This window comes from Accipiter gentilis, chromosome 17 (genome assembly GCF_929443795.1).
Source record: "Accipiter gentilis chromosome 17, bAccGen1.1, whole genome shotgun sequence".
Classification (NCBI taxonomy): domain Eukaryota; kingdom Metazoa; phylum Chordata; class Aves; order Accipitriformes; family Accipitridae; genus Astur; species Astur gentilis.
The window spans coordinates 27,968,504-27,980,879 of record NC_064896.1 but is presented as its reverse complement, the minus strand read 5'-3'; the positions used below and the strand labels follow the sequence as shown (position 1 = coordinate 27,980,879).

Here is a 12,376-nt window from a genome sequence, read left to right as displayed (position 1 = left end):
AGATTGATGATTCCTGTTCCATCCTCCTTACAGAATGATTCTATCAATCAGCAGCTCGCATCCATCTTCACCCACTGCTATGGCAGCAGTCCGATACCCAGCATCCCTGAAATCCGAAAGACACTGCCAGCTCGCCTAGGTAAGATACTCACCTAAACATTGAAGTTCTTGTGACTTTTTTTTTTTTAAAAAAAAAAAAGCACCCACAGTTTAAAAAAATATTCACCCCCTTTTTCTCCCCCCTTACCCTAACAGATCCTCACTTCCTAAACAATAAAGAAATGTCTGATGTAACTTTCTTAGTAGAAGGAAAGCTATTTTATGCACACAAAGTCCTGCTGGTTACTGCATCTAACAGGTGAGTCGCTTTCCACAGCTAAGTGTTAAAGGAAAGTTTGGCCCTTTAGTCTCTTATTTGTGTGACTAGCTCTGTCCCACTCATTGCAGTAAGGAGCTGCTAAGGATACAGACTACAGTGCATAATTCAGGTCTGCAGGACCAAGCCACACCTTCTTTGCTACTATTAAGAATAGTAGGAGAGTAAAGATGAGTTTTTCTAGCCACTCCTAGTATGTGTTAGAGATTCCCAGAGCTCTGTTGACAAACTAACCAGTAATCATCCCTAAAAACCTGTGCCCTAGTTGGAGCGTACATATCCAGCCATTTACTCCTCCCTTCCATTCCCCCTCCCCGAGTTTGCTAGCTAGAGCTACACTTGCTCCAGATTTTCTGGAAGTCTCACCCCTGACCGGGTACTCTTGCAGTTATTAGTTTCTTTCTCTATTATTGGCATAGTAACCATGTTTTGCAATTATTATAGGGTGGGACTGGCTCAGACCCTAGCAATTTACAGGTTAAGTTGTGCCTGAAGTTCTAAACTAATTATCAGTAAATTGAAAGTAAAGTTTAAATTTTCAACTTGCAAACGAGAACAAGGAAGGATCTTTACTTTCCCCTTGCTTAGGCTGTTTGTCAATAGGTAATGAGTATGTGAAGCACTAATACAGAAATCTATTAAAACCATTCTTAGGTTTAAGACGCTAATGACCAATAAAACAGAACATGACAGCCATGGCAGCAAGACTGTTGAAATCAGCGATATGAAATACAGTATTTTCAAGGTATGTAACTTACTCTACCTTTTCTTTATTCATCTTCTCACATACTTGGAAGCTAAGACTTAATATCATAGCTAATTTACAAGTAGAGATGGAGTCCATTTCAACATGCCTGTATTTCAGGAGTATTCTGATCTTTGTCAAAACTTTTCAGCTAGGACCAACCTTAAAACAGAAACCTCCAGCCTATATTCTTATTTTCTTACTAGGCAGCTGACTCTTCCATAAAGCAGGAGAAACTAGTCTTCCACACAAAACAGTTTTGTACTTTTTAGGGCACCATTTTCATGCTGTGCTAAGCAAAAAGTAAACTTATTTACAGCAGGTGGACTGCCAGGCTTCATATTAATTCAAATCAGATGATCAGAAATCAATGGTGTCCCTTTCAAGAAAGGCTTAAAATTGAGAACTGCACTTTGCTTTTATGACATTTCTGTATTTAATGGACCTAAGGGAGGTTCATTCATGGAGGGAAAGCAGGTTACTTTATACACACAAGGAAAAAAACCAAGTCAGTGAAATATGATAGTTAAGTTATTCCAGCTTTCCAGATCTGCATTTCAAATTTGGATGAAAGGTACAGAACAGGGAAATCTGAAGGGCAGAATAGGTTGTATAACTGTTTCACTACAGGGTTGAGGCTTTTCCTTTTTTTTATAAGCAAACAAAACAGCAAAGCTGTTGGTCAGCAGTAGTCATCGCACTTAGAGGGAGTGATGTTGACCATAAGAACATCTTTGTTCTACTTGAAAGGGGCTATATGCATTTTGTGTTGGATAGATGACATCCAAATTTTGCAGCTCAGGCCACGACAGGAAAAAGAAAATGCAATTGAGTATATTGAAACAAGCCTCCTTAACAACATTTTTACATCAAAAGGTTTCTAAAGATAAAACTGTTGCTTCACTGGAGAGAGCAACAAATCAAAAAGAAGTTAAATACTTCATGGAATTAAACAATGAGATGGTAAATAAAAATCAAACAAGTTAAGGAGATGATGGCATTCTACAGCAAGCGCAGTTATGGTGCATGGAGGATGCCGAGGCACCAGAGATCTGTGTTCTGCTCAGGGCTCTGCTGGAAAGCTGCTTTGCTCCCCTGTAGTTCCGTTATACAAATAAGACAATTTTAAAAGTAGAAGCTTACTTTTGTTACCACTGCTGTTAGAAATGGTAAGCACAGCATGCAGCCCCCATACCTGCTTACACAGCACCCAGGACATTGGAATGACTTCTCTTTCCAACACCCAATCTAGTAGTTCCCCAGATAAGACAGTACTGGTTTAGCTGGGGGTGTGCACATGTAGATCAAAGAGCAGAAGCTGACTCTAGCTCTCCCTGCAAACAATTAGGCCTTTTCCTCTGGCCCTGATGGGGGGCTGGAAGCTGATTAGAAGCACAGCAGGGGAGGCAAGTGGCTGGGAGGTCCCCGAGACACACATGCTCATGGCGTGGCAGTTTCAGCCCTCCAGCTCGCTGGCAGCTCTGCATGTGACCAGCCTGCAAGGCTTTACAAAACTGGATGCGAGGAACCGTTTTTACAAGGCCGTTTGTGTTGCTCAGAGACACACTGTCACCCTCGGCCTAAAATCCTCAACAGGGCCCTTTTCAGAGCCCGAGAAAGAAAAGAGTATTAGAAAGCAGCAGATTTGCAACACCAGAAGAAAGCCAACAGTGGAGGCGAGAGCCAGCATACCACACGATTCCCGTCTGCTCAGGAAGGGGAGCTCAGTCATTCACAGCCTCTTGTGACTTCGGTGATAACAGCTTCATGCCTGGCCTTCTTCCCGTTTCAGATGCTGATGCAGTATTTATACTATGGAGGAACAGAATCTATGGAAATTCCCACCGCTGATATCTTAGAGGTGAGAGTGTTTTCTTCTAAGTCTTGCCAAGTGCACTGGGGCATAAACAGAGCTTGAAAGGCAAAATTGAGGAGCTAACAGCAAGCTTCCAATCCAGGAGTATACTTAACACTTTGAAATGAGCTTAAAGTTTCGTAACAGCATTGCTTGGAAATAAGAAGTATCAATTATTTTTTATTACGTCCATGAGATGCTGGGGGGGGAAGGGGGAGGGTGGTGGCAGGGAGGGAAATCACTTACAGTGCTTTTGGTACCCAGAGTTGGGTGGAAGTCTCCTTTGTACCATGTCCTCTTGGTCCTGGCAGAAGGAAGCATGCAGAAGGAAGCTGTACTTTTGGTGGGGCACAGAAAAGGTGCAGCTGATTCACCAGCTCTGGTGCCCACAACAGGACAAACACCAAGGGGCTGGAGAGTGTAGAGAAATGACCGATTTCAAGCTGAACTTCAGCAGGGCAGCTGATGGTACTGCAAAGACTGGACTAAGAGCACTTCCCCATTACAAACAGGGCCTTTTACAGTAATGCTGCTCAGTCACGAGTAGTCTGGTGAAATTAAAGCTTGCAGCTAAAGACTACACAGCTTTGTGCCTTTTTTTTTTTTTTTTTTTTTTAAGAGGAAAGGGGGCTTTGAGCAGTCTAGAGCTCGTACGTCATGGTGACAGAAGGTAGCACAAATACACTCCCTGCAGGAGCAGCAAGCCTTTACTAAGAGGGGAAGTCAGTCTGTCGCTTTAGCTAGGCACCGAGTGGCCTTTCTGCTCTTTCACCGAGACTTGGCCATGAAGACGGGGAGTCAGAGATCGTTCAGAGAGGAAATCATTAGTTCTGTCCATTTGCCTTCCCTAAGCCTTTCCAGGCTCATGATCTCAAATAGCTTCTCTCTTGTCCCGATAGCTGTTGTCGGCTGCCAGCCTGTTTCAACTGGACGGCCTCCAGAGACACTGTGAAATCCTCTGTGCCCAGACGATCAGCATGGAGAACTCTGTTAACATCTATAAATATGCAAAGGTATATGCCAAATGGCCTTGTTTAAGAATCACAATGAAACAGCATGCATGCTTTCTGCAGTCCTGTTTTGGTAACTAAATACAACAGGCAGAGTGGGCACCTGCTATGCTGGTAACTCTACCCCAACCGCAACCACAAGTGAGATGTACTCAAGTTCCAGTCTGTAAAGTCCTACACAGCCCTACTATGTTTTCTTGTCTAAAGCAATCATGTATGAAATTGATGCAAGATCCCTACAGAGCAGGGGAGAGGTGTCCTAGCAGGCTGATACAGCAACGTCATCCAGCAAAGCCTAAGAGATTCAAATCCTCAGAGCAGCAGCAAGGGCCAATCGATCATAGTACAGCAACTACGCAGCAAACCCTTTCCTAGCACGCCTACTGCTAAATCGTATTCCTTACAGCTCCAGAACTAGTGTATATTCTGTTGTGTGACATAGATATTCAGCTGTATAGCAAATAATCCATGCTATCAGTTAAATCATGGAGAAATACTCTGCCACTCCTGAAAGTTTGCAGGGTCAGATCCCTTAAGCAGAAAGACTACACGAAGGGCTGATTACGATGCACACGTTTACTTTGTGTGTAGTGTCGCACTGATCCTTTTAGATTCCTGACTCTCACACTGGGCCATTTTTTTCCATGGAACTCAGGCTGGTTTCTTTCAGGACCTAAAATTTAACAGCATGCAGTGGTAGAGAGGGGGAAGGAGCATTCCCTACTGGCTGCCTTTACTACTTTTCCTTAAATTACTAGTTGCACAAAGTTTCCAGAGACGGGGATACGTGCGTGCACAGTGCTTCTTAATACTGAACTTGAGTTTCATTGTTCTATTACTGAGCTTCCCCCCACTGGTTCTGAAGCAAAGGGTACCAGATCACAGCCAGAAATCCACCTAACATGCTTTAGAAGTGTAACATCCCTATTCTCCTACATTAAGGTCCTTTTTCTAGGACTTAGGCTTGCATCCTATCAACCATATTCTTATTGCCACGAGCTGTGCACACCATCTGGCAGTGCAGGGTTTTATGTTGCGGCCCACGAACTCCCTGCCTGCACAGCTAAACAGGTATCTTGGCCACTTCATCAGCCAGCTGCTCTGCTCCTTTAAGAGGAAGAGACTGGAGTGCAGGCCAGCAGCTCTGCCAACAGCAGGCCATCAGGGGAAGGAATTAAAAGAGCTTGAATGCCTCCCTGCTCACACCTGTGCCTGCAAAAAGCACCAAAAGAAATTATGGGCCATCGCTGGTCCTACCTTCAGTGCTTCTCCACTGTTATTACTGTCCTTTTTCTGTCTTAGAAAACACTAAAGGGAACAGCAGTAGAATGAGAAGAGGCTCAGGCAGGTCCTTTAGGTCTGTGACATAACAGAAAAGGCTAATTGATCTTCCTCTCTCCTGCAGATTCACAACGCGCCTGAACTAGCCTCCTTTTGTGAGGGCTTCTTCCTCAAACACATGAGCTCCCTTCTAGAACAGGACTCATTCAAACAGCTGATCTACAGCAGGAACAGCAAAGTGCAAGGCCTGGACCCTCTGCGGGACTTGCAAACAACCCTGGCCGGCCGCCTGCACTCCGTGTACGTCACCTCCAGGGTGTGAAGCAGGAGCAAGGCAGTGGCAGGAGCACTGGTTCAAACTGCACGGGGATGCGTCGTCAGGCAAAGCTGTGGCTTTCCTCTTTGCCTTCTGGATCTCGCTGAAAGTCCCCTACCACAGATAACCCCTAGGCAAGGGTGCTGTGCCTCGTCCCACTGACGGAGGGGGAGCTGGCTTCTCTGTGCTACTACTGTCACAGAAACACTGTCACAGCGCAAACAAGACCTGAGGATGCAAGTGAAGAACCTGAACCGAAGAGAAGATCTACGCTGCCATTTAAACAAGCACAATGCAGGGCTGTAGAGAAGCGAGGCAATTTACCTAGACCCAACACCTAATATGTAGTCTTAAGTGTCTGTCTACACACCATAATGGCCACCTAGTTCATACGCATAGATGTTTTACTTGTAAAAAGGCTGCATAGAAGGAGTTTTCTAATCCTACGGACCACTGCCCATTCAACGAGTCATCCATCTGAACACAAAGGCTGGTGTACGCAAACTATTTCACTGTAGTAAAAACCACCAGTGTCTATACATGTCAAGAGATTCTGCCATCAATCTTCCCCCAAATGGTTTGCACCTTGAAAGAAAGATATTTTGTAGATGTTCAAAGCTGAGTAGATACTAATACTAACTCTGAAATGACTCACTCATTAAACCTAATATGAAGAACCGAGCTGGGGCAGGGAGGAGAGGATTGGGGGTTTTTTTATTTTTTTAATACAGTTTCACTGTGCTAGTTGTTAATCTGGATCCGTTTTGAGGCGGGGAAAAAAAGGCTGTCTACCCTTTCCACTATTGATGTTTGATAGTCCCAATCACTTTCACCTTAAAAACCTGTTTCTGAACATTATCTGTGAGACCTGACACCATAAAAGATTCTAAGAGACTCAGGTGTAGTAGGAGCTAGCACTATGCTGAAAAACTGTCCAATAGCATAAATAGCAATAAAAATCTCCCCAAGACCCTGAGGCACATACAGCTTGATGGTTTGTTCTCTCTCTGGAGCTAGTTGGGATTAAGAAGCTCTGACCTCTATAGTCTCCGCTTCCACAGCCTCATCCATGGAAGGATGTTGTTTCCACAGATACGCTACGTCAGGGGGGACTGGGCATAGTGCACACCCGACTGCTTCCTCGAGGTGGGCTGCAGTCTGACATTTAGGCAGCAGCACTTAAAACAAGAAGGCTCAACTCAAATGCCCAAGATTCACATTTTTCCTTTGCTCGCATTAGACATGTTTCTGGTCCAAAAGGACTCATTCTAGGCCGCCTTCTAGCTGACATAGGAGAACTAAAAGGAGGCAGTTCAATCTACAGTTTGGAGTCTGAAGCAATGTTTTTGTGTGTGTTTTTTTTATCTTAAATAATCCCAACCATAGGAACGCAGTTAGTTGTGTAAAAACACAGATTTTGCTCTGACCAATAGCTTTAAGGAAAGACCTTCAGATTTTCCCACTGATCTTTGTTAGCACCCACCAAAAGCATTTGCTAAGATGCTTTCATTCATTATAGGTTGGGTGAAGGAAAAGAGGAAGCCGCGGCTGCAGTGCAGAACTACTGCTCCTTAGAAATTCAACAATTAATATTGTAACTGAACACACTGGAAGGAGGCGGCTCAGCTGGGCCCAAGCTTCAAAGCATGACATAGACATGGTTTAGGTAGATGAAGGGAAGGAGAACAAACTCCAACATCTCCCAACAAATCCATCAAAATCTGACATCGCCTCATTCCTAAAGGATTTACATGAGAGGCAAATTGCATGCAAGAATAATAATGGTTATTCTAGGCTCAGTAAGCTGACAGACAAGTCGGTCAGGGCACACTCCAATTTGTCCTTTAGGTACACATTCATTTTTGAAGATCACCAGCTTCAATAACCCTATTTATTATCAGAAAGCCATACAGGTGTTTCAAAATCATCACTGGTCTGCCTGAAAAATACCACAAAAGGCTTTATCTTGGAAAGTATTTTCAAGTAGCTGCTCCACCTATCTGTACAAATATGTAGGTCCTCTTTTGTTGCTGTAATATTACAATGCTTTGTTAATTGTACATTAATGTTGTCATTTATGTAAATGTACCAGGATTTTATTAACAACATAATTTTAAAATACACAGCTGCTGTTATTTATTCTCCTCTTCTAACAACAAGAAATACCATATTTAAAGACACTTCTGTGGAAAAGGCCGCTGCAGTTTTAGCATCTTAAAATTGTTTTGGTATATATACCAAATGTTATGCATTAAAACAAGGGATAAAGGAGGCACTCATTTCCCCTTCCTAGGCTCAAACATTTTTTGAAGTAATAAGCTTAACTTGCCTTTACCCTAGCCAAAGTAAGTCTACCTGCTTTCCATTGAAAAGCAGCAGATGGTAGCGTCTACGGAAAATCCCAATTCTAGGATCCTGCTCTGCAGCAGAAGAGACAGCAACTATTAACGCAGGGGTATTCAAACAGCCCTCAGAAGCTAAACATCTGATTTGCTCCCACATCTAACAAGTAAAATGTGAAAAAGCAGGCGACACTTCCTTTCTGAGTCACCTCAGAAGCCCAAAGGCTAAAATGGTTCTGGCTGGTGCACACACAGGGTCTGGTGCTTCACTGTGGCAGTAGCAGGATCCCTGTCAGAGCAAAGAGCATTTAAGAACGCTCTGACAGCCACACAAAGTCAGCCATGCAACAGTATAGGAAGCAAGGGCATTTATTTAACTAGGAAGTAAGTAATATTCAAGTTTAAGAGCAAGAATTTGATTCAGAACCATCTTTTTTTTTTTTTTTTCTTCCCTAAGTTTACTCCATAAATCTTCCAGACCCCTACTGAGTTTGGGGATAATGGCTGAGCTGTAACTCTGAATTTGGTGCTACTTCTACAGGACTTAAATACTTTCTTGGGACACTAAGCACATTTCAGAGGAAATCGTTAGTACAACCAGGACCTGTACTTGGCTGCCGAGGATCCCTTCACAACCGTTTCTTTCCTTGAATTTCCCACCACATATCTAAACAAAGGGAACTGTGCAGCGTTATCTCTCTGGTGTAGCAAGACTTGAAGGCCAGTTCTATAGTTAAGTTACTGTCGTTACAACCATTTCTTAGCATTTGATTTACATCATCCGAGACAAGTCTGCTGGAAATGATGCACGAGGGGTGCCTTCTCTTGCATCGTGCCATTACACCAGCACGCTTGGAAACCCACCAATACAAACACTGACTTGTTCTTAAGAATCATGGAATACAAACACCTAAGATTCCCTCTGGAGCACTTTTACTCTAAAAAATAGATTAAATAGAAATTTCCTATGAAACTAGTTGCATACTGCCTTCTATTTTATATAGCGCTGCCCTTGGCATCCTAGAAAGTAACACAGCAGAGTTTGCCCAGCTTTGGGGAAGCACAAAACTTTGCCGGCTGTAATTTTATCATTTCATGGAGCAGAGGAAATAAATAGAGCTCACACATCTGCCTGAACACGCTCGATGACTTTCAGACTAAAATATAAAGCAAAATGGTTTTAATAAGCATTTGCACAGCAGGCGAGCACTGGCTAATGCAGCACCACTACTAACTGGCCCTCTGCCCTCACCAAATGCTGCCCAAGCAACCAGACATTGCTTCCTGCACCTGCCGCAACGGAGACAGCCAAGGAGACACGAGAGGGAAAAACAGGAGAGTGGCGATTCCCTTGAGGAACGGGGGCAGCAAGCTGCTGTCGCCACTGCCGGTGGCAGCAAAGAGGGCTCAAAAGCTAGATTTGCCTCCCCAAAGGGCAGGTTTTGAGTATAAGGGATCCATTAATCCACAGCAGAGAAAAGAGAATATTGCACTTGGCACTATTTACCCGGCAAAAGAGGGGCAGAAAAAAAAGGTTTCTGTCATATGATGAAAAGTCACAGCACAGCAGGGAAAAAGGCCTGCTGGGCTAGCAGCAACACCCACCCCGGAGCTGAAGTCCTTTCAGTGCGGTGGTCCGTTTTCCTACTGTTGGTAACTAGGAAACGAGCAGGCCAGTTCACAACGGCTCGGCTGGAGTACTGCCCTCGTGCACAGGGCAGCCTACGCTCACTGCTTCACCTGCGCACTCCCTGGACGGGCAGCTTACTACACCGAGCACAGGGTTTCACCCAACGCTCCCGTCTCCGTGTTTAGGTCAGGCAGGAGAAGACTACCTGCGTCCCTCACCACCGCTCTCCATCCTGAGCCTTCACGTGCCTGCTAACAGAAAGCGGTCGTTAGAAAACGCACGCCACGAGGCGCGTGTCGTTTTAGGGCCCTTACCAAGAGACAGGCTCGTGATTCAGAGACTACATAGGGAAGAAGTAGTGACATAGTCAAACAAAAATCCAGCTGTGGAAGCAAAAAAAACTCCCGAGGGAATATCACGATGGCCAAATGGAAAAGACGTAACTTCCTCCTGCCCCTTCTACGCCTTGCCCTTATCCAGTACACCAACCCTTGCTTTCCAGACAGCTTGCTTCTCCCTCACAGGGCTGTGGGAGGCAAGAGCCCTCCTGTAAGCACAGCCAGCTGACGGCAGCAGGGCAGATCCTCAGCTTCAGTGGTTTTACTTCCTCCCAGATACCTCGCGGAGGTCAGCTCACTCCAGCTGTCAAAATAGCTCACGGGTCTCCAAGCAAGCAGGATGATTCCACTGACAAGTAGGTCACATCTACCCGCCACCTGCAGAGAGCTGCTCAGCTATACACAGCCTTCCCATTTTCCTCCAATTAGCCACAGTACTCCATCACTGCAGGCAAACGAGCTCACTTGGGCACAGGAGAGGAGGAGGGAGCGTACCTGCAGCAAGGTGACGGATCAGCGATCCAGGGAGCACTGAAACAAGGCCATAAACTCACCTCAGAGGTTTGAAACAGGGCCTGAGACACTAACGCATGTGGTTGCGGGGTTGTGTAAAGAAACGACCTGTCCCCCAACTAGCAAAGGAGGCGGCACGGACAGCTGAGCTGGGTTTGCCTTCGGTCAAATGCGTTGCAATTAGCAGTACACCAGGCTCCTTCAAGCATTCACAGCCCCATCTGCAGGGGATCCAAGTACAGAAAGACCAGAAACCTGCTCTAGTCAGAAGGAAACAGGCTCAAAACCAACCAAACCAACCTAATCCTACAATTTGAAGATGCAGAACTCGCTCTCTCCTCAGCTCCTATATGTTGTGTGGCATTTTTAGTGAACTTCTGGCTACAGAAAGACATGCATTCTTGCTTTGTTGTTGGATTGCATTCAACTAGCCCTTACGCTAGCTGGAATTTTAACCCACGTTGACTGATGGAAAGCACAGACAGAGGAAAATGTGGTTTGACTAGACTCATTAAAAAAATAAAAATAAAAAGTCCACATCTCTCACTTATTTTAGTATCTGAGGGCTTTTTTTCCACTTTGCTGTTCAAAGAGCAACAGACAGGCAGAGGAATCCAAAAAGCTGCCAGGAATCATAAAATGTACACGGAAAACCTGAAAAAGAACGGTTCAACTGAATACACACGTTTTCTGTACAAATAGCAAAATTCTCCTTAAATACAACTCCCACTCAGAAATGGAGGGGCACACATGCAGCTCAAATCCTGCAAGTCTTTTACAACTACAGTACACCCAGTTCACAGACAAGAGAGCAGGAATTACTACAGCCTGTAGAAAGCAGCAGAGGCAGCTCTAGAAAGATCTCAGCTAAATGGTAAAATTCTAATCTGCTTGAAGAATCCAGTTTAATCTTGCCTACTATCTTCCTTAAAGACAATTTACGAGAAGTCTTGCTGGACTATGGACGTTTTCACAGATCAGCTCCTACCTAGCCTGTCATCATGAATGCTTCCAACGTACTTTCCCCAAGACGGTGCCAGTAAGTCAGTCAGGCGTCAAAGTTTTTATGACTGCTGCCTACTAGCATGAGACCCTATTTCCTGAAACAACCAGAAACCTCAGTCTGACTTAAGGCTTACACAGTAACGGCTTCATCACAGCCACGTGCGGGTCACAGCTTTGGCACAAGACCCAGCAGAGGACATTCAAATCCATACACTGTTTCATAGCTATTTAGCACGGCCTTATAAACAGAAACTTTGACATACTTTTTCATATAAATATGAACTTTTTTTGAACTTCTTGGCCATTTGATCCTCAGCTTAGCCTTTAAAAAACACAAACCAATTTCTGAGCCCTAACAGCACATGGGTGTTCTATAATAAAACTTCCCTTAAACCTTACTTTTGAACCTATTAGTAGAAGTAGAGTTTAACAGCCCTCCTGAGACATGCATTGTAATTTACACCACTTCTACATTTTAAGGAAGTTCAGTCAGCATTTTCTTAGCACAAGAAGTAATGTGCAATTAAAAAAAGCCTTCTGATACTGTCACCTGTTAGACAGTAAGACCCAGAGCAAGTAAAACACTACCACCTGGGTGAATGTGCACAGGTTAGAGAGTCTGAAATAATTACTCCTGCTTTATTAGTGCAAAATTTCAACATGCTTTAAAAGGACTCTAAAAGTGTTTAAAGCTTTGACTTGCAGCCTGTTAAACCACAGCTGAATCTTGCCAAGCAGAGCATGTGAACCGGACAAGCCAATGATAGTCAGTAACCATTTACCACTTCCTTACCTGCCCACCACTTCAAGCACATCTTTGTCACCCCTTCCTCAAATGGCTAAAGGATGTGACTGGCTCGGGACAATCCATAAAAAAAACTTTTACTACAATAACTGTCCCTCAGACAAATGTGACCAACTCGAGAGGCTTCCGCATTGAACTAAGCAAGATGTTGGAAAAACAC

At 44.3% G+C, this 12,376-nt stretch overlaps 1 protein-coding gene across 1 annotated transcript in view; it reads left to right on the top strand.

The window, feature by feature from the left end:
* ABTB2 (ankyrin repeat and BTB domain containing 2) overlaps nt 1-7,763 on the top strand; it is a 135,722-nt gene extending 127,959 nt beyond the window's left edge. Inside the window, exons 12-17 of the mRNA XM_049820154.1 lie at nt 34-139; nt 256-358; nt 1,031-1,121; nt 2,914-2,982; nt 3,876-3,989; nt 5,392-7,763. Coding sequence (XP_049676111.1) covers nt 34-139; nt 256-358; nt 1,031-1,121; nt 2,914-2,982; nt 3,876-3,989; nt 5,392-5,589 — 681 coding nt within the window. The 3' untranslated portion in view covers nt 5,590-7,763. The remainder of the gene's footprint in view (nt 1-33; nt 140-255; nt 359-1,030; nt 1,122-2,913; nt 2,983-3,875; nt 3,990-5,391) is intronic.
* Nucleotides 7,764-12,376: the final 4,613 nt, after the last annotated feature.